A 27,414-nucleotide genomic window follows, 5' to 3' on the forward strand; every position below is an offset into this window, starting at 1 on the left:
ACATGACCACAGTAAACTATGCGGACGATACACAGCTCCTTCTCTCGTGGGAAGGCGAAGACTCCATCCCCTTGCAAGCCTTCCATGACTGCCTACGAGACACGGCATGCTGGGTGCACCGGAACTCACTTCAGTTCAACTCCTCGAAAACCGAGGTGATGTACTGCCCTGCGAGTCGCATACCTCGCCCTCTGCCCGCTGAGTTCTGGCCCCCGGAAAACTCCAACAACCCCCTACCAGCTACCACCGTTCGCAACCTGGGCGTCATGCTCAACCATCAATTAAGCATGGAAACACAGGTTTCAAGAACAGTCGCAACTTGCTCTGGCCTTATGCGCTCACTGCGCAAAGTCTTGCCTCTACTTCCATCCTCCGCCAGAGTCTAGTAGTCAGGTGTACTATTCTTAGTTGCCTTGACTACTGCAACGCCCTGCTGCTTGAATCCCCTGCGACACTACTGGACAGACTCCAACGAGTCCAGTCGGCAGCAGCCAAACTGGCTCTGGGATGGACCAGGAGATCCTCGGCCACTGCCGCACTGGCCGAGTTGCATTGGCTGCCTTTGAGGCAACGCATTGCCTTCAAGGCCCTTTGCCTGGTCTTCAAGGCACTACATGGAATAGGACCCAGACCTCTTCAACGTCTGTTCTCCTGGTATACTCCCACCAGAACACTCAGGTCCACTACTGCCTGCCTCGCGAGAGTGCCCAGATGTAAGAAGGCCAGGATGGGAGGAAGATCGTTCCGAGTAGCTGCAGCCAAGCTATGGAACAGTCTACCTGTCGACATTCGCCATATCCCTCACCTCCTCCCATTCAGGAAACGTATCAAAACATGGCTCTTTCCCCTGTCCCTATAAAAAAAACCGGCCAGTTCCAGTTCACCCCCGTCAATAAACCACAAGAGTAGCTACCAGCGCCAGGATACCTGCCAGGTGACAGTCGCGCTTTATAAATATTTTAAATTCAATAAATAAATAAATAAGAAGCCATGAAAAATGTGGGGGTCCAAGTCAAATTTTCGTCTCCCTACCGACCTGAGGGTAATAGTGTGGTGGAGCGAATAAACCGTAACTTAAAGCAATCCTTGACAGCTAGGGTTTTATGCACTGGCCGGAACTTTTTAGCCCATTTGTATGACGTCCAAGGTGCACTTAATAATCTCCCTAGAAGGTCTGTGTGTGGGCGGACCCCATACATGATGCTCTTTGGCATAAAAATGTTTGTCCCGGACCTTGACGGTCTAGACATGGCGGCGCCTGCAGCACCCTTTGACGTAGATGATCACTGTGCTGTATTGCAGACTCTACAAGAAGCCAGAGACAGTCTCGCAAAGGAACATATGCCCTCCACATCTGATGCTGTGCTTCAAATTCCGGTAGTCGGCTGGCTACCTCGAGTTGGTGACCTGGTCCGTGAGAAGGTGGAGAACAAGAAGGAGTTCGGCCCTCTTATCGAGCCCCGGTTCCAGTGCTTGGCGTGCAGGATACAAGAACAGTCATTTTACCTCCACTTCCTGGTCGCAAGGATAACAGGTACTTCTCCATTGACAATGTCAAACTACAGCGAGTTTCTTGCCCTGCGATGCTGAGAAATTCTGTTTTGGTTCCGGCATCTACCACCATGTCTGATATTGCCATTGAGATGCATACGGTTACTGATCCTTTGATACTACCACCGGCTGGTGGTCCACCTGAAGATACTTAGTATGCTTATCCTGCAGATGTAACATTGCCTGTTTTACAATCAACCGCAGTTACCCAGTCCTGTTTCTCCTTTGACATTATCTCAATGACTTCCAATGCCCCGTCAAAGGTTTCTATTTTTGCTGTTTGGTTAAAACAACATTTTTTAATTCCCCCTTGGACTTACTTCTGGCTGATGCTCATATGTATTTTTCTGTTCATGTCCATTGGATTTGTAGTGGTATTTTTTCGTCTTGTGAATGGACACTACCTTAAAGAAAGATCTACAATTAGACTAATTGATGGAACTTTGGCCCCCCACTCCTCATCACACATCATGAAGAGGGACCAGACTTTTGTGAATATTACTGCCTGGCCAGTGTTAGATGGGATTACGTGGGATGCTGTTAAATTTCAAATTCATGGACCCACTGAGGTTATCAATGTACCAAATGTATTTCGTGTTTCTATGGGTGATTTAGTTAAACAAAACATCCGTTCTGATGATTGGGACGTTCAGGCCTTAGAGGCACTGTTTTCTGATTTGAAATATTATGCCGTATTTGATGCTGAGGATTTGTATTTAGATACTGCTAATTATGGTGAGCAGTTTTGCTATCAACATTATGGCAATCATTTCCTGCATAAAGCCAATAAGTTTCGAAATTTTGTACATTTTACCCAATGGGAACATTGTCCAACGCCAATGCTAGGCAGCTCCCCCACATTGGTGAACAAATTCACATATTTTTCTGATTTTAGTGTTTCAAATCCTGCCTCATTTTATTTTAAAGTGGCGGCTGAGTCTGCCTCGAAAATTAGGCTGACACACACTAAATTGTTATATTCCAAATCCTTTATGGATGATTTGTCAATCAAAGGTTATGATCTGTGGAAGGCTACTATTGATCTTAAATCGGTTTGGGATTCCAAACCGTGGCAGGTAGAGGAACAGAAGCTTCGCATCGTGCCTGCCTCATCCCGAACCACATGTTGTTCTTAAAATCAACAATCTTCCAGACCACCTGCTTTGGATTGGCTACTTCGAAAAAACTAAATTCTCCTCTACTCCGGATCTGGGTGCTTATCCAAATTGGGATAATCATACAGATCTGTCCCTCGGTGCATTGCAGTTATACATTACTAATACATCCTTCAATATTTCCAAGTTGCATTCTGAGCAATGGTTGACTTGGCAGACAAGTTCTGATTCCTGTCAACATCGTTTTCTGGGTTTGACACCTGGGTATACGCAGGTTCGCGTGGACCCTCGTTTTGAATCTTCTCATTCTGTAACTACCTACTCTGTAGGGAAGTAATCAATCAATCACTGCATTTGTAAAGCGCGCTACATACCCGAGAGGGTCTCAAGTCGCTGGGGAGGGGTGGGGGTGCTACTGGTCGAAGAGCCAGGTCTTGAGGAGTCTTCTGAAGGCCAGCAGGTCCTGGGTCTGTCGTAGGATGGTGGGGTGAGTGTTCCAGATCTTGGCGGCGAGGTAGGAGAAGGATCTGCCGCCGGCGGTGGTTTTTCGGATGCGGGGGACTGTGGCGAGGGCGAGGTTGGCTGAGCGGAGGCTTCGGGTGGGGGTGTGGAAGCTGAGTCGGTTGTTGAGGTAGGTGGGTCCGGTGTTGTGAAGTGATTTGTGTGCGTGGATCAGGAGCTTGAAGGTGATCCTTTTGTTGACGGGGAGCCAGTGCAGGCCTCTCAGGTGGAGTGTGATGTGGCTGCGGCGGGGGACGTCGAGGATGAGTCGGGCCGAGGCGTTCTGGATGCGTTGGAGTCGTCTCAGGAGCTTGTTTGTAGTTCCTGAGTAGAGGGCGTTCCCGTAGTCGAGTCTGTTGGTGATGAGGGCCTGGGTAACGGTTTTTCTCGTGTCGAGGGGGATCCATTTGAAGATCCTGCGGAGCATACGTAGGGTGTTGAAGCAGGACGCGGAGACGGCATTGACTTGCCTGGTCATGGAGAGAGTGGAGTCGAGGATGACCCCCAGGTTGCGTGCGTGGTCCGTGGGTTCCGGGGCTGTGCCTAGTGACGTGGGCCACCAAGAGTCGTCCCAGGCTGATGGGGTGGGTCCGAGAATGAGGACCTCCGTCTTGTCTGAGTTCAGCTTCAGTCTGCTGTCCTTCATCCAGTCGGCTACGGCCTTCATTCCTCTGTGGAGGTTAGCTTTGGCGGTGTGGGGATCTTCGGTGAGGGATATGATCAGCTGGGTGTCGTCGGCGTAGGAGATGATGTTGAGGTTGTGTTGTCATGCGGCGTGGGCGAGGGGGGCCATGTAGATATTGAACAGCGTCGGGCTGAGGGAGTATCCCTGTGGGACGCCGCAGATGATCTAGGTGGTTTTGTAGCGGAAGGGTGGGAGGCGGACGCTCTGGGTTCTGCCGGAGAGGAAGGATGTGGTCCAGGCCAGGGCCTTCTCTTGGATACCGGCGTCATGGAGGCGTGCTGATAGGGTGCGGTGACAGACCGTGTCAAAGGCTGCTGATAGGTCCAGGAGGATGAGGGCGGCTGTTTCTCCTTTGTCCATCAGGGTCCGGATGTCATCAGTGGCAGCGATGAGGGCGGTCTCGGTGCTGTGGTTGCTGCGAAAACCGGATTGGGAAGGGTCGAGGATGTTGTTAACTTCGAGGTAGCGGGTCAGCTGTTTGTTGACAATCTTCTCGATCACTTTTGCCGGGAAAGGGAGGATTGCCAATCTTGGCTGCAACATTCCACCTTGGCATCTGTTAAACTTCATTTATCTAAATTACATGACAAACTAGATTTGACTGATTTTGTTAAGGGTCCTATGGGTGGCAGGTCCAAAAGATGGGTGTATGCTATTTATAACGAAGTTTAGAAGTTATCACAAATTGAAGCTGCTTCCAGATTGAGGCCTATTGATCAAGCCAATATGGAAAAAGTACTAGCTGTTATAGATAATAGCATTAACACCCTTTCTTTCAGAATTTACACTTTAGACAATATTGTTTCCTCTGTTGTTGATATTGTGCAGGATGATATGTCTGTTTTGCATCATGGTCAAAATCCATTGCGTTCTATAATGCAGTTTGCATGGACATTGCAAACGTTAAAGGCTGGGAAAGTCCCCTGGGACTATATGAATACATCATCTTTATTCCTTCCCTTTAATCTCACTGCAAAACAACAATTCATGTCCATGAAAGATGCGACATACTCAATACTGCATATTGAAAAGTTAGAACCTTTGCCTTTCTCTGTGGCCAAATTGAATTCCGCTGTGTGGCTTATCCACGGGTTAATCACATTGCCGTTTCCTTTGTTTAAATTCAGTTCATGCATGAAACATTATGCCCTAGGTAGATATGAACAACTGGGTACTGCCTTCCTTCATGAAGTTTGGTCACTCCCATTTACATACAGGTGCATGAGAGACGGTAAATAGGTCTATTTGAAGGGCGAGGAATGCACTTCCACACCTGATCACTCTGTAGGCACATTCAATTACATGGTGCATGCAATGTGCACGCTCCTAATTTAGCTTGCGTCCTGAAAGGGATTCCAGTGCCAGCTATTATACCATCTTTCACGCTGCTGGCTAACGGTAGATATTTGCTTTCAAATAATGAGGCTTGCTGCGGGATGCTAGTGGGAATTCCATACATAGTGACTGTATCACAGAGAGTAGTCTGCTGTAAGAATGTCCTTTTCCCACCCTCGCATGGGCGGCTGGATGTATCCATCTGGCCTTCCATTCCAACCTTGAAAGCGGAGTTCAACAAGATGAGCAGAATAAGGGCTCTATTGTCTCAAAAAGAAGTCACACTGACTTGTTCCCGGGAAACATTTGTCCTTCACGTAGCAAATACGCGCACCGAGGTGCAGGCGCTTTTGAATACTGATCTCCCACTTCATTTTGGTGCCCTGATTCAAACTATCTTTAATGCCTCGTCAACAACTGGCTTGGCACATTTTTTCAAAATTGTGGGCTCCGGCCTCGTGACCTCCTTCCAAACAATTTTTGGTGTGATACCGGCATTTTTTCATTCTATTTTTTCCAGCGTCTTTGGCGGTCTCCCGGTGATTCTCGCCCTTGTGGCTGGGGTGCTGTTGTTGGTCTGCTTACTAAGCAATGGCTGCACAGTTTGTGTCACACAACAGCCTGTCCCGGCTGCTCTATCTTCGTAACCGGATGCTTGAATACTATGGAACATTACCACTGGCAACTTTGAGCATAGCCTATGGATTGTCTTTCCGGTTTTCCTACTTTACATGCGTACAACCTGTTTTTCATTGCCTAGATTGTCCATTCGAATGGGCTCTGGATTTGTGCTTGTCGAACTCGGTGTCTCCTGCCCCGGATTATGATCGACTAATGAGTCCCTTAGTGGCTCATGAGTTGGACTGTTCTGGCGTCAGGATTATGGACTGTGGAGCGGCACATGGAGTCCTAGGGAATTGGAATGCAAGAGATATAGGGACCCCCTCTCAACAAAATACTTTTCCAGAAGGTCAGGGAGAAGAGGGGAGAATAAACAGCCTAACAAGTAATTCTCCCTCAAGACCTGTGTTCTAATTTCTTACATCTAAGTCAACATGGGCTAAACAACAAATAACACCAATTTACCACTTCAATTTATTTCTTTTACTCCTGTTTATTATATTTTTTAATATATTATCCTTTTTTTGTAAATATAATTATTTTCCACGTATAAATCAATCTTCATTTATGACATCATTATATTTTGCACATAATTTATGTCAATTCCCTCATACAAAATTTATTTTTCCAAAGCGAAACCCAGAAAGAGAACACTAACCATTCATACTATTCATTCATCCATCTACATACCATACACATCCTATAAATATCCTATACATAGATCTCAATAGTTGTCCCAGTTAACGCTTATTAGTTGTAAAACAGTCTTTATAGCCCCCAAGAGGGAGCTACTACAAAAATTGTAGGATTTCCAAAAAAGACTTGGTCAACGCGTTTTGGTGGCATAAAAAACGTAGAAACCACCTTCATCAGGACCCGCTATTTCTCATATCGTAGGTTCTCAAATTCTGGGATTTCCTAGAAAGATATATATATATAAAAGTGAAATTAATCACTAGCCACAAAAAAAATGTAATATACTCAATAAATTTAAAAAGACACCGATTGGACCAATTAATACATATATACAATACCAAATAGTGTAATGTAAAGAGAGCCGGTTTAACCCTAAAAAGACCCCAGCATATAAAGTAATACATTAGGAATTGGGTTACCTAACAAAAAAGGATTTTTTTTTTAAAGAAAATAATTTAATCAATCTAGAAAAGGAAGTTGTCCATGTGGAAATATCCTATAATAACAAGGATATGTATCCAACATATGAATTGAGTATTATGATCTAACCCTAACATAGATTTAAAGGTAAAATACTTACTATTTGAGGGAGTAATATTGACCTAGAATGGTTTCTGTTATAGATATAGGGGATAATCACAGTTTCTTCTTTGTGTGACGCTATCCTGACAGGATAGGAATAAAAAGACAACATAAGGATAATTGTATTTATATATCTGACTTTCATTTTCCTATTGTAATCTCTCTAAATCTTTCTTGTAATTCGACACAGTATTGACATACCCTCAGAAAGCGCCTCCAACGTCGTCCTACTCGTAAGGGAAAACCACGATACATCCGGTATTTATTCAGAGGTATTCCATATATCTTTGTAAAAGAGTTATTATATTCTGCATTACCACCTATCTTCCACTATGAAGGGCTTCCTTGCTATACTCTATCTCCAAGAATGGAAATTATACTGATCATAAGTACCTTTGAGTAATATATCTTATCAAGGTCACAAAGGTGTTCCTATTTCATCTGTATCCAATTCTGGAAAGGACCCCGGACCAGGTACACGATTTTTAAAATTCTTCGTAGTGTCCCTATAGCAATAAAAGTGCAAAAAAATAGATATATATTTAGCAAAAAAGTCCTAGGGGGCAGACAATAACAATTATACGCTGCTCAACAGAGACTACTAACCAAAATCTTTGCCGGCAAGAGTAAGACAGAGAGCAAAAGATTCCTAGGAAGCAGGCACCATGATTTATATGCTGCTCAACACGGATTTCTACCAAATTTATTCCCGGACGGGTTCCCAATCACAGTCTCTTAGAGATAAATATTACCAATCCCAATATCTAACAAAAAAACACCCAGGCTAGGTCAAGAAAAAGTCCGAAGTTCATCCGAAAGACAATCACAGAGTCCAACCTATTCCCTCCTGACTCACCATCTTTTAAGACATCTCGGACCTTCAATCACAACGTTGGCGTCATCGGTTCGTCTTCCCGTAGGTTCGCGAGACTTTACCCAATTGCATGTCTCTATTTATACCATTGCGGTCTACCACGATACGCGACCATAATTGCTAAAGCAGCTTCACCTGTTGGTTCCATAGTCACTGACGACAGACCAACTACTTGTACTACTGCATGCGCCATCTTTGAAGAGTGTGTTTCATATCGTAATACCCCATTCCGAGTTGACAAAATAACTTAAGTTTGTACACGACAACCCACAAAAATGACGAGCCATCTACCAAATTGTCCGCAAACGGTATCTTAAGTAAAAATATCCATTAATACCATTTTAATCAATACCGTTCCACATGCATATTTAGTTAAGTCACGTGACCTATTAATTTCGTAGAAACTAATTGAAGACTCAGTACCTCTACCACTATACACATCATCCAAAACAAATATGTTACGAATCGGATCCCGCACGAAAGGCCACCACGAGGACCCAACCTGCTTAAGATCGTCCAAAAGGACGACAGACTCTTTGCTGAAATAATACCAGCGCCATCTTGAGTGAGTGTATAACCAGTTGTCACTACTGAGAAATGTTTCTACAACGTTCAAAAGGCCACAAAGATGAATTTTTGTATATCCAAACCCACAACGCTAAATTTCCATAGGTAAAGCAAAGTAAGAAAAACAATAGACCAACCAAATCATCTCTACCCAAATGCCTAATACATTTAAAAAATGTGTGAACACATATATATACCCCAAATCATGCATACACCCCCAAAAAAGGAAAATTAAACAAACTTTCTGAAAATACAAACGACAGTACTATCTATCATTAAAGAAGGACAGTTGAGCTTACAGTTAGATCCTATGATGAAAAGATATTTTCAAATGTGTAAACTTTACTGACTAACTTGCAAAGACCCAAATAATATCTACAAGAAAACTCATTATTACTGTTCATACCAATAGTGTATACAAAATTACAAAACAGAACCATAGACCAAAAACGGCCAGCCGCCCGTTATCTAGTTGTCAGGAAACGCTATGGGCAAATCACTTGCCAACACCATAGCAATGTGGCTCACAGCTCAATAGACAAGCATCAGCTAATATCTCAAGATAGCATTAGTAGTACCACACTTGGAACTCACCATGGTTGGGTGATATTCCATTGGATTTCCTCTTTTAGACCATGCTTCACACTGTTAAGAGTGAAGATCCAAAAGTCTCTCTCCTCTTTCGCAGAATTTCCATAGGAATCCCTACTTGGCCTTGTACTTTCTCAAGAATACACCATTTAATATCTTTTTCCGTGTGGTGTTTAATGAGAAAGTGTTGGACAAGGGGGGCAGAAGCCTTACAGGTACGTATAGCAGATTTGTGCTTGCTAAGACGTACTCTGAATTCACGTGCTGTCTCCCCTATATATGCTAGATTGCACGGGCACATGAGGATATAAACAATGTTTTGACTTCTGCAATTTGTAAGATCTTTCAGTTTAACATTATACCCCTGATACACAAATAGATCCGTGACTAAAGCAGAGTCACAGGCATGGCAGGATCCACAAATATGGTTTCCCATGACAACCGGTAAACCCGTAATGGTAGTTTGACGCATAGTATTGATGGTGCTCGATCTTGTATGCACCAACATATCACGTAGATTGCGATTTCTGCAATAAGCTACCAGAGGTTGTTCTAACTGGGTTTCTTCAGTATTGGTATTTAAGATTTTCCAATTTCTTTGGATGATGTTGTTAATCTTGAAATTCAAGGGGGAATGATTAATCACACATACCACTTGTTCCTTGGGAGCACGTTGTGCTCCCTCCAAGAGGGCATCACGATTATAGTACTTTGCCCTCTTGTATGCATGGCATACCAATCTCTTAGGGTATCCCCTCGCCAAGAGTCTCATTCTAAGGGCATCACCATGAATATAGAAATCCGACATGTTTGTACAATTTCTTCTGACCCGTAAAAATTCTCCAAATGGGATAGAGTCCTTTTGGATGTTAGGATGATAACTCTGATACTGCAAGATTGTATATTTTGCGGTAGGCTTCCTATATAGGCTGACTTCCAGGATATTATTGAATCCTGAGATCAAAATATCCAAAAATTCCACAGAGTGAGCACTGCTCTTAACTGTAAAATTCAGATTGTCATCACTTGCATTCAACCAAGCAATGTATTCGCTAAGTGAATTGTTGTCACCCTTCCAAATGAAGAAAATATCATCAATGAAGCGTCTCCAATTCTCAACATTGTCAAAGAAAGGAGCCGCCTCATTGAAAACATAAAGGATAATATATTAAAAAATATAATAAACAGGAGTAAAAGAAATAAATTGAAGTGGTAAATTGGTGTTATTTGTTGTTTAGCCCATGTTGACTTACATGTAAGAAATTAGAACACAGGTCTTGAGGGAGCATTACTTGTTAGGCTGTCCTAGGGAATTGGGACATCGGTACGGCTGCATATGACTTCCTGGCACGAAGTTATCTTTAAGAACACGCCAGTTGTCCTCTGATTGTGCTAGAGGCCCCAGTTGTCGAAGAACATGTATGTTCAATTGCCTTACTAGACTGGATGGCGGACACTTTTGCAGAACACTCCAATGACTTCCTCTTGGAAGCTGTTGCTACTTACTGTGCCTATACATTGATGGATAAACTTGGATGTCGTCCAACTTTCCTTTGCACAAACTTTTTGGTTTTTCATTCGACATTCGGGCTCTCTGAGCCTTGCCGTTAATTTTTCCATTCAAATTTTTTTCCTTTTATCGTTTTTTTTGCTCTTCGAATCTTCACTGCCTTTTATATGGACTTCCAATTCGTGCCCTTAGTTCTGTTCTATCGAACTTGAACTCTGCGTCCCTTATTATATCCCTATTTTGCTAGTGGTCCGATCAAGGGGGGAGTGTAGTGAGGGCTGCGATTTAGATTCATACATTGCTATGTTGGCATAAGCGCGTTAGATGTTAGAAAGCCATCTTGCCACTTTTGCTGCTTTTGCACACGACACTGAAGATACATGTTATTATTTGAAAACTGCTTGCTCGCCTTTTACTTCACATGAGAACTGTCTGTTGTTCACATCCCTAGACGTGCGCTGCGACCTTGGTCTGAACATTGTGTAAAGAAACAGTCTGGGTCGCCAGACAGAGCATGTTTTTGAGTTCAGGTTGATCGCCCCACTATTTAGCCATAACACGCACACAGCTGCAAATACCTGAAAGTCGAGTGCTTTTAATATTGCAGTCTGCATGCTATACACACATTCTGAAGAAGAGCTTTCCCAGGAGCAGAGCACACCTGATCCTGTGATGTGATTCAACTAAGCTGAACTTTACGGTATGGGGTTCCCCATTCAAGCCTAGAGACTTTCTATTAGTATAATAATGCTAGTTTACTAGCGAAAGGAAGGTGGCTGTATTCCACTGTCATTTATACTATGATTTCTCCTTTAATTTTCTATAGTATTGTAACAATGCTGATGGTTTTGATTAAAATCATTTGTCTGCTTATGTTAGCGAAAGTACTGCATCTTAGGACACGTAGTTTATAAAATAAACCTTTTAAACTTTACCGTGTCTCCGATTACTCTTGTTGTGGACTGATCTGAGAATAATTACGAACAGGTATTTCTGATTCCCACCATTCCTGAGCATACTCTAAGTCGCTTGTTCTGGGTTGTCTATACATTGGGACCTCAGATAGAATACGGATAACGAATGGGACACTGATGCTGGTCGGATAGGGGTTCTGGGTTCTGAGGTGAGTTTTTGGTACACCACAATTCACTGAGGTCCTGGTTTCCTGCGCATAGTTCTGTGCATGAGCAGAATCCCTGCAACAAGAGCAACATGGCCAACGAACTTGTGAATTAAGTTAGATGGAGAGTGGATACAGATGGTCCATACCTCAAAGACCGACACAGTATTGTGTTATAACTTATCCTTTTTTAAATGTATAATAATGCCATTTCATGTATATTTATCTTTAGCATGTTTTTTTGTTTTTCTTTCCTATTAGTATGTTCCACCCCCATGTCTCTGGGTCCTTGGTTTTACCTTAGAACCCTTGTGAGAGTGCACCTTAGAATGTTGGCATTCTTACTGAGGAGCGTTAGACATGGCAGTTTGGGAACTGTTATTACTTCATTTTGGTGACCTTTGAAGACTATTGCACAGGGGGCAGCTGTGGTTCCCCACCTCTGTTACGTTACCAGCCTAACCTACTTTTGAATACGCCTTACCTGGTCATCTCTGGGACTTCTCCTCACGTTTTCTACCTACTTCTGTCCAGTTGGAGTTTTACACTGTTGTCTACTTGGGCCGTGTCCTGGTGCCAAGTTTGTGTTTAGCTCCTGCCTTGAGGTAATTTCTCGAGAGTTTGCCTCGCTTTGTTACATAGCTGGCAATCCTGTTCCAGTCTTCTCTGCCACCTAAACTGTGGTGAAGATTTCTACGCATCCCTTGTGAGGTGCTTCCAGTCTTCGGCGCATGCTTTATATGCTTTTCCTGGGGCTCTTCACCGAGGTTTCCTGTCTCTTCACTGCGCAGGTCTAGAGGAGTGGTGTCTCCGCGCTGCGCCTGCCCAGTTAAATTTTCTTCAAGATTTCCAGTTCTCCTCACAGCGCACGCCTTGGGGAGCGGCGTCTGCGCTCTGCACCTGTCCTGTTATATTTTCTTCAAGGTTTCCTCACAGCGCACGCCCTGGGGAGCGGCGTCTCCGCGCTGCTGCGCCTGCCCTGTTATATTTTCTTCAAGGTTTCCTCACAGCCCACGCCCTGGGGAGCGGCATCTCCGCGCTGCGTCTGCTTTCTCCACGCTTCCATCCAACGTCTTCGCATGCCATCACCGCTGTTGCTTCAACGGTATCCAACCCTCCTCTCCTTAACCGCTGTCACGCTTTGCTCTCTCAGCACCCTCAAGTGAAATTTCACTTTCCCTGCTGAGAGTTTGTTTGAAGTCGTTCAACTTTTGCAAGTAAGTTGGGGAAGTCGTTAACAGTGTGCTGTTTTGGTTGGAGTTACACACTGACAGGCACAGCTTAATTACGCCTGCAGTTTATCATAGTTCTGTATACGCTGGCAGGCACAGCATACCTTGTTTTCATAAGCAGTTGACTAATGTTCATCTTTACACGCTGATAGGCACAGCTTATATTTGCCTGCAGTCTTTTTTCATTAAACTTTCTTTGACAAGCACAGCCCATTTATTGATTCCATGTTAACTGGAACTGTGACTGCTCTTCTTCCTTTCTCCTTCACGTATAGTCACCTATATCATTGGTAGGGTTCTTTATTTTTATTTCTAGCTTTTAAATTTTGTGTTTCTTTTCCGTCATGTCAGTTGCAAATATGAGTCATCCGCCTCCATTCTTAAATGATGAGGGTGAACCAGAAATCCCTTGGGATAGATGGGTCAAAATACTCCATTTCGATTTAATTGCCATAGGTGGGGAAAAGTTTTCATCTGTAACGAAACAGCATATTTTATTATACAACTTGGGCATACAGGAAGAAACGTTTATGAAGATCTTGCTGATGGTGGAGAAGAGGAAGGTGAAGGTGATGTAGATGTTTCCACCACTACTTAAGGAAATTGGGTTCCCATTTTAAAGATAGGGTAAATGTTGTTTTGGAGCGACATAAGTTCTTTAAAAGGGTGCAAGGAAAAAATGAAAAAGTCACCTCATACATTGCCACATTGAGGGGGCTCACTGCCACATGTGAATTTAGAGCACTTACTGATTCTTTCATTAGGGATCAATTGGTCTGCTGCACCAATGACCACAAAGTACAAGAGAGGTTGTTGACTCAAAATCCTGATTTAGAGGAAGCTGTAGCGATAGGTAAGAGTATCGAGCACACTGCTTATTGTGTAAAAGAAATTAAAAATAACAAAGACTCTCTTAGTGATGAGAAGGATGTAAATGAAATTAAGGAGGACAATAAAGTTTTAAGAGTGTTAGATGCACACACTGTGATTAAAACCAAGTCAAAAAAAGAGAATTTCAGAAGTTACAGATGTGGGAAAAAGTCAGTGTGTTTGCAGATTCTTGTTCCCCTTATACCCTAATTGACAAAGAAACCTTTGTTTAAGGAAAATGAGCATACTTTTGAGAAGCCAGATATACATCCAGAGGGGAATAATAAGGATCCTATTCTAGGAACGGTGAAGATGCGAATCACTTTTGAAGGCAGGCATACCATTGGAAAAGACTACATCACAGAGAAAGGGAGTAATCTATTGGGGTGGAAGTACCAAAAATATTTAGGCATCATGCTTGACCCCAATAATAAAGAACAAGTATTATTGGTTGACAGGTCCTTGGTAGGAATTGATGCATGCAAAGAATTTCCTGAAGTTGTCACTGACAATATAGGAATGTTGAAAAACTATGTACACAAAATTAAACTAAACAATTATGCTGTTCCGGTTGCGCACAAAACCAGGTCCATTCCATTGTTGGTGCGTGAACCATTAAAAAAAGAACTAGAGAAACTGGAGAAGCAGGGCATTATTAAAGCTGTGGAAAGTTCAGAATGGTTGCCCCTCATTGTAATTACATCTAAAAAAGAGAGTAAAGACATCTGCATGTGTGTGGATCTGAGAAGTTTAAACACCAACATTTGGATAGATAGATATCCGCTTCCCAAAATCAATTAAATGTTGTCTGTAATTAATGGTGCTAGATACTTCTCTGTTTTAGACATTACATCAGCATACCATCAAGTCCCTTTGCACTCTGATTCCCAGATTCTTACTGCCTTTACTACACCTTTCGGTACTTACAAATTCTTAAGAATGCCTTCTGGTCTGGCCTCGGCCGCAGCTGCTTTCCAAAGAATTATGCAACATGTATTGGGGGGAATAGATAAATCTATTTGTTTCCACGACAATATCCTTATTTATGGTTTGAATGAAGAACATAATCTCAACTTGAGGAAAGTGTGTGCTAAGCTTAGTGAGGCAGGTTTTACCATCAAGAAGAATAAATGCAAAATTGGAGTAGCATCTGAGGATTTTCTTGGTCACACCCTGTCTAGTGAAGGAATGAAACCCAAAATGGACTTAATAGAGTCAGTAATGGAAGCTCCCATTCCCGTCAACAAGGAAGAAATCAAATCCTTTTTAGGTTTAGCACAGTATATGTCTAAATTCATTAAGAACTTTTCAGAACTTGTACAACCCATTAGAGACCTTCTGAAAAAAAGTGACACATTTTGAATGGTTACCCGTCCTTAACCGTGCGTTCATGGATTTTAAAAAAGCTATTGCAACTGCACTTTTTTTTTACCACCGATGACCGTAACGGGGCATTGGTGCTACACTATCGCAAATAGAAGGTGGCAAAGAAAAGATAACAGCCTTTGCCTCCAGGACATTGAAGGAAGCAGAAAGCAACTACTGTACAATTAAGAAAGAGGCTTTGTCATGTTTTTGGGTGACAAACAATTTCAAATACTTTTTGTGGGGTATACCGTCCGTACTAAGAACTGACCATAAACCCTTAGTATCATTATTTTCATCAAAAGACATTGAACTACACCACACCCAAAATAGGTAAATGGCTCGTGCCTTTACAAAGTTTCGATATTAAAATTGAATATGTTCTGGGCATCAAGAATCAGGTAGTAGGCTGCCTTTTTCGTTTACCCATCAATAAGCAATTGGAAGAGGGTGTAGAAGATTTGAAGTTTTACAAGTAGTCATTCCTGCAATTTTGGAAGAAGATTGGGAAAGACACGTCAGATGATGGTACGTTAATGGTGGTCATTGAAAATATCAGAAATGGATGGCCCAAGACATGTGGTGCTCTTCCTCGTGAAATACAACCGTATTGGAATGTAAAGGAGGAACTGTCAATTGTAGGGACTAATGTATTTAAGTCTGACAAAATCCTTCCTCCTGAAAAACTCAGAAGGCGCATCTGTGAAATAGCTCATGAAGGCCATCTGGAAAGGAATCTTACGAAAAGTAAGCTTAGGTCAGGATACTGGTTCCCTTGTATGGACACCCTTATAGAGGATCTGGTTAAAGATTGTAATGCCTGTGGTCTCAGTGACAAATTTAAAAGCACAAGGAGAGTACCTTTGGAACCAGTGCAAACTCCCATTAAAGCCTGGGAAAAACTAGGCCTTGACATTATTGGTCCTCTACAAATTTCAGGTCTGCAAGAAAGATTCATTTTAATTTTGGTAGACTATTTTTCCAAATGGATCACTCTCAAGTTTGTCAATAGAGTGGGCACCAAGACTATAATACGCTTTCTGTCTGAAGTGTTTGCTAATGAAGGTATCCCTCACACTCATCACCAACAATGGTGTCCAGCTAGTGTCAGAGGAAATGAAAGAGTTAGTCAGTCTTGCCATAAAACACATATCCACCCCCTTATATTGCCCTTGTGCTAATGGGCAGGAGGAACGCTGCAACAGAATGATCAAAGACGCTTTACAATTAGTGATGGTGGCTCATAAACCCATTGTTCAGTCAATCAAAGACATGATATGGACATATTATATTACGCCTAACAGTGTAACTGGTTACTCACCTTTTTGTTTATTGAGAGGGCGTAAACCCGGCTCAAAACTTACACCGAATTGGTTGTTTGAAGATAACTCATTTGAATGGGACAGTCAAGTGGCTAAGGAGAGAATTGTGCTTCATCAAAAGAAATACAAGCAAGAATACGATCACAGATGGGGAGCCAAACAACGCAAATAACATAACATGACGTGTATTTGTAAAGCGCACGTTCACCCAGAGGTATCTTGGCGCCAGATAACAGATGTTTCTTGTTACCCAACTCAATGGTACTCATTTTAAATCGACCTCAGATGGATGAAAGGCTGAGTGGACCCGCCGGGATTTGAACCTGTGACCGTGAGGTCGAACACAGGCCCCTGCAGTGGAGGCATTAGTCCACTGAGCCACTGGAAAGTAGGTGAATGGGTCATTGTTAAGAAACCTCACACTAACCTGAACAGGTACAATAAACACTATGGTCCAGAAAAAATAAAGGATGTTAAGAAAAATTTAGTCATTATGGCTGATGGCCGAATGTGGAGCATGGATAGATTGGTTCCACATCCAAGGCAAGGTATCTGTAACAAGTTGGTTAATGGTTCAAAAGAGCTGTCCAACATATCTGGAGTTAAACGTAGTGACAGGAATGTAAGTTCTCCCAAGTGGCATGGGGACTATGTCATGAAATAATCTTTTATATAATGTTACAGCATTTTCTGTGTCCTCTCTTTCCTGTCAGACCTCCTTCCACTCTATATTCATCTTGTTTTGCTGTTTCGTTCTTCTCCTCCTTTCTTACCTTTGCTCCTATCCTTTATTTCTAATCGCTCTTTCTTTATAATTGTTTTCCTCCTCCATTTTCTCTTTCATCTACCTTCCTCCCTTTACCTCTTCCTGGCTCTTCTCCTCTTTTGTTATTTAGGGTAAGGAGATGTGTTATAACTTCTCCTTTTTTAAATGTATAATGCCATTTCATGTATATTATCTTTTGCAGGTCTTCTAGTTTTTTTTCCTATTGGTATGTTCCACCCCCATGTCTCTGGGTCCTTGGTTTTACTTTAGAACCCTTGTGAGAGTGCACCTTAGAATGTTGGCATTCTTACTGAGGAGGGTTAGCCTTGACAGTTGGGGAACTGTTATTACTTCATTTGTTTTTAAGTGTAATCATACAGCCCTGCCACTGGTGTGGTTGGCTGTCTTTCTAGGGGTCTTGAGATGAGCAGTGCTGTCTTCTTTAAAATGCACAGATCCATTGAAGAGATACTGGACTTGGCTTCACCTCTGAAAGCTACTCTATGGTTGCTGGTTAGCTACCAATAGCTCACAAGCTACCCATTGGAGACCCCTGGTTTCCACCATAAGAATGTTTGGTTCTTTGCATATTTCACAAACATTATGTTATCTAAGCAGATCAATAATACAGCTCTTTAAACAACTGCATGCTCTTGGACAGTGGCGGGGGGAGTGGTGGGAGACGTGGGGCCAAGAGAAATCGAGAAGAGCCAAGGGGAGAGGAAAGGGGAAGACCAAATAGATCAAATGGACAATGTCTCGAGAACAAAATGGATTGTTCTTCCCCGTGCCATAAGAATCAGTACTCCATGGGTAGGTAGATGTATGCATTTGACCAACCGGTCGGAAGGAGTAATCATGGGAAACAGCAGAAGGCCAAAGGGAAAATTTGAGGGAAAGAAGTAGATATGTGGGTTGAAAGTGGGAGAAACTGGGATAACAGAGTTAGAAATACATGCACTGCTCCAAAAATATTAGAGAGAAAAAGAAAGACCGCGAGAGAGCCAGGAGGCCGCTTACCTGCTCCACAGTGGAGACCGCCCACAGACTCCACTGTCTCAACAGTGAGTCCTCATGTGCTCCTATCACTAGGACTCATTTTACTATGTGCTCCCAGTTGAAGAAGGAAATGTTGGGATGGAGCCAGAATGGAGCTGATGGGAGAACGTAGACCAATGGGAAGGAAATTATCAAGCATCTGACAGTCTTAAGATGGAGAAGGTAATGTTGGCTGACTGATAGTGCTTGAAATGGAAAATACTACGTGAATGCATTAACTGTCTTAGAGTAGCTGCTTCCAGGTGAAACTAGACAGTCCCCTATTTCTGAAAAGCAAATTATTTTGGGATTGTGATTGCTGTGCCAATTTATTGCCGCCACTTCTGTGCTTGCTGCAACACAGTAGACGCTACATTGTCTTAGCATTTCACAATAGTTCAGCAAAAACTCGGTTTGCCACTAGGAAGCATTCCCAGAGCAGCCTTAATGCAGGACTCAATGAAATACACTTGCTGTGCCATTCATAAATCGCAAACATTTTACAGGCTTAAATTGTGCTTCATTTATTCTTCCTGCAAAGCTGGCATGCATTTTCAGCGTGGCACCATTTTATATTCTGCTGCTTCCAGTGTCCGTGGGTTTGCTGCAAGTTTGGGTATCTGTCGGAGCAGAAAGGCACTATGTAAACTGACAATGTGTGCTGGTTTATGGCGTTTTACAATCAATAGACAAACACTCTGAGATCGAGTGGAACTTCCTTGAATTGCCTGAGTCGGAGGAGCTCTTACTGAGCACAAGATGGCGGCGTGCTCTTCGGCGGAGCTTGCTGCAGACCGAGGCTCCGGTTTCCTTCCTGGAGCACGAATCTCGACCGGAGTTCAACACAGGACTCAACGGGACATGCACCATACAAGGCACTCTGCTATTTTGGTTTCTCTGAGCCCTGTCTGTTTCAGAGGCTCGCTCCAGTTTTCAACTCAGCCTGACCCTAAAATGGCGACTGCTCAAAAACGTGATGGACTTAAATGTCTGACGAACAACAGTGCAGGCTGCATCGCCGTCGAAACAGATCGGTGTCTAATTTCCATTCCGAGTGCCCGTTGCCGGATGTTCATGGCATCCTCACTTCTCTTCCCTAAGGTACAATTTTCCGCCGCTGTTATACAGTATGATCTTCGCTCCAGTGAGCACTGCTTGTATGACCTGACCCTAAGATGGCGTCCTTTTGTGAAGTGCAGGGAGCGCTTCTCCTTCCCTTACTGGTATACGTGCTGGAATCCTATGATCCTGCGCAACTGTCTCAGCTGTGGTGCCTGTTTTTGTAGGGCATGAACTATATATATATATATATATATATATGATATATAGTATCTTCTTCATTCCGGCGAGCTTTGCTTGTAAGGCCTGACCCCAAGATGGCGTCCATTCGAAATGTACGCGGATAGCTATCTCCTTCCCCTGTTGGTCTGCGTGTCGGAATCCTATGGTCCTGGGCAAGCGTTTCATTAGTGGTGCCTGTTTGTTAGGGATTGAACTACTGCTGGACCATTCTCTTCTGAAACCGAGTTTCTATTGGGTGCTGATCCTGACCTTAGGATGGTACCTGTGTTTTTGGATCTCAGAGTATGTGATGAGATCACCCAAGATCTGAACTGAAGCTACCGCAAGACTCATAAGACGCAGTCCTCTACCCCCTTCACCCTAAAGTATGTCGCCTGGCCTCTACATCCTAAGGATCTCTCCCCTGGGACCCACTCTCAAACTATTTCAAATTTGATGCTGAGATGACCCTGCATGGTGTTTATTATTGGCAATGGACCGAGTTTCCATGTGGCCCCACTTGGGTTTTGGTCCCGCTTGCTCTAACTTTTGGGCCCCCTTGGGACACGTTCCTTCCATTGCCGGTATACCTGAACTGATCTGCTCCCCTGCCCCCTGTCTTTTCTCCCCTCCCTTTTTTCCCTCCTCCCTCTACTGAGGTCTAGACCTCCTATGTTTGATTATGCAACAGTAACTAACGTAACCATGCAAATCTGTTATTCTTGTTATTCCCGACTGCGGATACGTGAACAACATGGCTGATGACCGGTGGAGCTGCTAGACAGCTATAGAGGAGATTGGCCCTGGTCTTCCCCCTCGGCCGTCACCTACCCAGCCGGACATTAGGCATAGTTCTCCTCGTCTCTCCACTTGGTCTCCTTCCGCCCCCTCCCTCCTACGAACTACTATAACATTGTTTTTTTCCCTATGTTTTTATTATGCTCTTGTAACGGATGTAATTTGTAATTTGTAACGTAACGATCCTCATGTAAAGCGCTCTGATACCTCCGGGTCTAGCCAGCGCTATATAAAACTCAAATAAATAAATAAAAATATTTGTGGAGTGGCAAAACATAGGGTTACCACGTACTGCCAGGGAAAGAAAGTCAGCATTCTATGCTATATAGAGTCTGTACATAGGGTGTCCTCTCCACGACAGCATGGGATATCTCAAGTGCTGATATCCTGTACCGCAGTTTAAACGTTTGGTCTGCTGCTAAATATGGTATGAAGAGAAAATAACCAAAGAAATGTGCTTAAGCTGCACCACTTGCCAGCAATTTTCTAAAATAGTTACTCCAAATATCTTGTAAAATATAAGGTATTCTCTCGACAACTGGACTCAATGTGTTTTAGAAGACACCATTTGTCACTCTCACAGAAAGAGTACACAGTTCTATATCTTTCCAGGTATTAAGGAGTATAAAAAAGCCACTCATACCAATGAATGGAAACCCCACAAGCAGTGCTGAAAAGTAGAGGTGTCGCCCTGGATCCAGATTCCCCCTGCGGTAACGCCTAGAGGCCAGGACGAGGGAAGGAAATGAAGACGCACAGCCATTCACATCACAAGTACCTTAGAGAAACTAGGACTTAGAGACAGGGTCTTTACTTTGTTGAACCCCCCCCCCCCCCCCCCACCTGCCATGTAATATATGCACATGCAGTGCTGGAATGCAAGAATTATCATTGTCTATGAGTAATTACACAGATAGTGATATAAATGACATCTACTAACTTATTTTTTATTTAATTCTTTTATAATGCCGGGTTTTGGAGTACTTTACTTCACAAAGAGAAAAAAGAACAATTGAAGGACAGAATGCTGCACAATGTCAACCATTCGCCCCATGCCTTTCCAGGTCAGACCCAGCCATATGCAAAGCAGTCTTGACCCTGTTCCCCATGATAACAGTCCAGCCCCAACTGCAAGACCCTCCCTGGACTGGAAACAAGAATCCAGGGACTGGTTCCGGGGCATCACCCCTCATCAGCCAGGCTAGCTTGACTCCGGTGGCATGGTGAGCACGGGACCCACGTCTGGCCCCAAGTGGGATGGGTATGCCTAGACATGGGTCCCTTGCTCACTGTGCCACTACATTCAAGCTAGCCTGGCTGATGAGGGGTAATACCCCGAAAACGGTCCCAGGATGCTTGTTTCCGGTCCAGAGGGGACCTAGATTGGCAACTCAGGCTGGACTGTTCCTATGAGGCACCGGGTCAAGACGGATTTGCATATGGCTATGTCTAAACTGGGGTGGCATGGTGAACAAAAGAATGATGGATTTATCCAGATCTCTTGACTGGGGTGAATGTTTGATATATTTAGTATTCCGTCCATCATTCGCATATCACTTTACTTCACAAAGAGACACCGTAAATCATCCAAGTGTGTAACTCAATAGACAAAAAATGTTACATAAGACAATTAGTTTTATAAGGTGTTAGAAATCAGATATCGCCCATACTTGTGGACATTATATGCTAAGACTGAATGGTCAGAAGAAAGACATGGTCAGGATTTAAAACTTTGCAGTGATTGGTGTTGCCTGTACTAACAAGGCATTTTTAATTCCCAACAGATCCCTTCTTTGCAACCATAGACTGAGAAAAAAACACAATAAGGATCTAAACCTATCGTATACAGACTCCTCCGTGATTCCGATAAATAGACCACGGTGCTATTTTAGAAGGACTGCAACATATGAATTGGGAGTAACAAAATGATCTCAGTGTCAAAAACAGTGGTCCCCTTACCCAGCTACATAACCCACAATTCTGTGATGCGCATGTTACAGTATGTGCTTTGTCACAGGCACATTAACCTGGTATACAATGTTTTGGATCAAAACTATGACCTGACAAAACACACAACTTTCCCAGAAATGCATTAAATACCAGAGTTATTTTACTGCGGTTATGGTCCCCTCAAAACTGCTGAGCACACAAAGGCACGTGCAGCGGATGTCTTCAAGCAGAAGATATTTTAAAATGCAGCCTTTTTGTGACCAGTTAAGTAATCTATAACAGATTTACAGTCATATTCGTCCTTGTTTGCAATTTATTTACAGCATGATTATTATTTTAATGCATAAGTTGACCGTCAGAATCTGCTGTGCAAACTCCTTCTTTCGTGACACCACCCCTTTTCCAATGCCACACCTTGACCCCCAATGCATGGATTCCCGGAGTAAAATGTTTCGAGTTCTAGCACTGCCCATGAGACATTGGGACTTGGGCTTTTGAACATGGCTCTGCTCCCGCCATTCAAAATAACGTAAGCGACCCCTCCCATCACAACTTTGGGTCCAGTTGTGCGCCCATAAGGAATCTGAAACCTCGGCAGGTATGCGCCCTGGCACTGTCCTGCAAACGGCACAATATTGCCCGCTGTACGTTTGGTTGTTGATTCGTAGTCCGCCTCTGACGCAATAGCAGACCAGTGACAATGAAAATACACGATGTGAGAAAGGAACACAAAAAATGGTGCTCATTCAAGCGTTAGTTACCTCCTGCACAGTCTGGGCGGGGTGAATCCGGAAGTTCAACGTGGCGCTGGCGGAAGGCGGGATTATGTTCGACTGCGGGAAGATAGTAAATAATCATGGCTGCCCTCTAAGAACATTAAACATTTCCACGCCGTCAACTGAATTGCCTATTGTTATTTCATCATCATCATCATAATCTTTATTTCGGTCACTTGGACCATAAAAGATGCAAACAAATACAGTTACTTATTTGTACAGCAATGAAATAGACAAAAAGATTGCATATAGATGAATTTAAAAATAAGCTAAGAGAAACCTAAAACATTTGATTAAAAACATTCAAGATGTACATGCAGTCATATTAGACTTGATAAAATGATTACGGAAAGACCACATTACTGTAAGAAATCTAGCGACTACAAATACAGTGAGGGCAGATAGATCTGTTTTTAAGATTCTATACGCAGAGGGATAGTTCCTGAAACCAGAATTTTTAAGAAAAGGAATGAGCCAATATTTCCGCGCTGCTTTATAAGCTGGGCAAAAAAATATAATATGTAGGTCATTCTCTTTGGGATAAGCACATGCTGGACAATGAGCCGTAGTTTGTGTTTTTGTCCAGCATTCAGTGTGTGCCCTCAAAGCGAGAGTACCGTATCTCCACTGCATATATAATTTCCTTGTTATTTGAGGGGCCATGTCGTCAAAGACGGACTCTAGCCGGTAAGAATCTTTAATGGCAAGGAAGTTATTAGATAGAGATCCCTTATGCATCGTCTCAATAGTAATCTGCAGTTTGTACTCAAAATAGACTTTTGCCAAAGATTTGCGGGAGATTCTGGGGCATGCATTTTCCGGGTTAGACCACAAATCTGGTCTTCCCAGGGCTTGAAAAGTGAGCCTAATATATTTAAGCCACGGTATTTGTGAGGCCTTGGGTATACACAAGATCTCCGCAAGTTCAGCCCTATAACTTGCTAACTCAGGTACACTCCATATCTTACGCCAAAAGGTCAAAGGTTTCAGGCCCAACTCCTCCTTAATGGATCTTAGGCCTAAATCAAATCTTAAGGGGGGAAGTGGTGTACTGAGTGGTAGTGCTGTCAGTTGTCTTATAAAACTATTCTCAGTAATCTGGAGTTTCTGATCAGCAGTGTACCCCCAAATCTCACCCCGGTACATTGCTGCCCCTCTGGCCTGCGTTCTATAAATTTGGAGTGGTGGGCCCAGAGGTTTATAAGTCGACCTGGCTAGCATCCTGCATATCCCACCCGTACTCTGCACTAACTTCAAGTTTACCTTAATTCTGTGTGTGTCCCAGGTCATGGATTGGTTTAGGATTACCCCCAGATAATCAAACGTGGTAACCCGCTCCAGTCTGACAGACCCTAGGATTGGGTTTGGGCGGGTTGAGGGATGCAGATTGAAGACCATATATTTGGTTTTGGACACATCGATTTCCAATCCGCGCCCCTCACAGTAATTCGTGAATCCGTCCAACACCCGTTGTATGCCTGTGGGTGATTTGGATAGCAGTAGGGTGTCATCGGCAAACATAATTGCCGGCACCCTACTGCCATTCAACTTGGGGGCATCAATGTTATTTATCCCTATAAGGTGATGGCACGAAGCCACCAAAACAAACTTTACAACAGACCTACCTTGACTCCGGCATGGAACATGGTGACTGCAGTAGTGGTGCGGACCAGGGCATTGCTGGAGGTCTTCCCTTCGAGAATCCTGCGGGGCACAGGAGGCACACAAGAAACTCAGCACAACTATTACAAACCTGCGTAATATGCATTTCAAAGTCAGGCAAGATGCCATATCGCAGTAAGAGACGAGGTGTGTGTGTTCAGAGCAATGCAGAGAGCCTCGCCCGGGACGGAGGCGCGCGCCATGGCAGCCCTCGCGTTAGTACGGTCCGACACGAATTCAAGCTTTCAATAAATTACTGTTTTTTGCCAGTGAGACACCCTAAGTGTGAAGGGTATTCCAAAATGTGGGTCTGGTGCTTGCTGTCCTACAAGACTCCGGCTGATTTGAGCCTACCTGTGTTCCTATTCAGAGTGGCCTAAAGTGCAGGGTGGATTGTTCTTATTGGGACAGGACCAACCTGATTTGCATTCGATCCCAGGTCTTCAGTGACACAGTGAGCAAACAAATGACCGAATGTGACCAGGTGCAGTTATCAAGACTGAGAGTGCCACAGAGTGGCCAGGAAATTTGAAGCATGCATTTCCCATACTTATTTTGGCACAAAAATTACAGAGCATAACATTCGGCTTATATCGAGTAGACAGTGTGTGGAATTTCAAGAGCCAGTTCCGTTTTTACAGGATGCATACATGAAAGCAGTTTTGGTACACAATTAAGCTAAGCAGCTTTCATACACAATTAAGCTAAGCAGTTTTTATACACAAATAAGCTGTGAAATACAAATTACCCCTTGCCTTCACACACACACTCTTTGGGAAATGGGTGTGCCTCTTTCTACATAAATTAATACATATGCCTGTATATAAGAACATGCATAGTTAGGCAGGAGTTACAAGTCAATGTATGCGAATACGCAAAAACCATAGAGTACACATATGCACAGCTCACGTGTTGTATACTTTGCATGTGTAATTCTACAATATTTGAATCAGTCGGTAGGTCCCTCTGGATACTCAGGAGGGGATATTGTGTGATTAAGCATCCAACACATTCCTGTCTGGCTCTGGGAGTCATAGATACAGAGATCTCTGTGTATTATGAACCTTCAGAGAGAGAGAGGTAGCTACTCTTTGTGTCTCATGAAACTAATCACTACAAGTAGATGACAGGAGGTCCCATGACTCTAGAGATGTACGAGGAGATGTGATGCTCTTACCTGCTGACGAGAGGGGTGAACAGCCAAAGGTTACTCATTATGACATTGATGGGGAAGCTGAACTGAAGGAAAGACAGAAAAGAACAGTGTGTTAACAGTGCCGCGGATGGCAAGATATCAACCTGCCAATGCCAGTCCACACAATTGTTTTAATAATACCAGAATCCTGTCTTATGCTCTTCCTTCCGGGCCCTTACAATAAATAGATTTTCCTTCTTCAAAAGAAGCACACTTGTCTAAAGGGAAGCCTATTTATTCTTGGTAGGGCTTCAAAGTCCTAGCTTGGGGGGCCCAAAGTAGGTCCATGAGGGCAAATCCTGTCCAGATATTTAGAACAATCACTATGTAAATAGAGTCCATTCAGATTTACTGCATGTAATTGAATCTTCTGTGGATATCATGAAAATCAGTTCTGAATCTGGCACTCCTGGACGTCCGTGGGCTAACCTTGCCATAGAATCGGACAACATTTCTGATTTCCGCAAACAGCAAGTCTGGCCTGCCTCTTTCTGGGTGAAGAGCACCTAAATGTCCTTTTCTTTAGTGCTTGGACCGACTGCCAGGTTGGTGGCACTTTACCAGGAGGTACATCCAATGTAAAAAGAAACGTAAGAAAACTATGATCCGGAGTACAATGAGGGTGTGGTCAGCAATCGTGGGGGCGGGGTCCGTGATGTGGCTAAAATGAACAAGATATTCTTTAACTATTTTTTTTACCTTTCACCTACACGTAACTGTATTATAATATATAGTGGACACACCTTAAATGAAAATTAAATGCAACTCAAATTTATCTGTTGGAAATGCATTTTTCTGGCACGAAAGCTTAGATGGTTAATGTGATCACTTCAAATTCAGTAGGAGCAGCCGGATGGTCTCTGATTTGACTCTGGTTCATGCAACAGGGAAATACTGAAGTGTTTTATAGTGCTAAGAGGTCCGCGCCTGTTTGTGAAGGCACTGCAAATATGAAAGTCATTAGTTTGAAAAATGTTATACATGTTGTATCAAAGTCTTTTTTATACACTTCCATTAAAAGAACACTGTAGGAAGGTGGAATCTGACTGTATGGTTGCCCCCAACTTTTTGCCTGGTATTTGAATGGGTTTGACTAGTCTGGCTGGGAACCTGCCATCCAGGACCCCAGCCTATCTGCTTTCTCCCTTAAACAACTTGGTGTGCATATTAGATGCACTAGTGATTGGATACTGTGATACCTTATGAGCCCCTAGTATATGGTACCTTAGGTACCTAGGGCATTGGTACTTCACAGGCCTACCAGGGGCTGCAGCATGTATTATGCCACCCCTGGGAAGCATTCTCAATCTGACACCACAGGCCTGCTACTGTAGCCTGGGTGAGGTAGTGTTAGCACTCCTCACTGAGGTATAGGTTCCTATATCTCACCATACACACACATACAAACCAT

At 43.3% G+C, this 27,414-nt stretch overlaps 1 protein-coding gene across 1 annotated transcript in view; it reads right to left on the bottom strand.

Annotated features, from left to right (window-relative positions):
- Positions 1-27,414, bottom strand: part of LOC146869414 (N-fatty-acyl-amino acid synthase/hydrolase PM20D1-like) — a 166,201-nt gene that overhangs the window by 64,862 nt on the left and 73,925 nt on the right. The window contains exons 9-11 of the mRNA XM_085599799.1: positions 25,986-26,047; positions 24,772-24,850; positions 23,132-23,203 (exon numbers count right to left, since the gene is read on the bottom strand). Coding sequence (XP_085455925.1) covers positions 23,132-23,203; positions 24,772-24,850; positions 25,986-26,047 — 213 coding nt within the window. The remainder of the gene's footprint in view (positions 1-23,131; positions 23,204-24,771; positions 24,851-25,985; positions 26,048-27,414) is intronic.

The sequence above is a fragment of the Triturus cristatus genome, chromosome 1_1, assembly GCF_964204655.1.
Source record: "Triturus cristatus chromosome 1_1, aTriCri1.1, whole genome shotgun sequence".
NCBI classification, from domain to species: domain Eukaryota; kingdom Metazoa; phylum Chordata; class Amphibia; order Caudata; family Salamandridae; genus Triturus; species Triturus cristatus.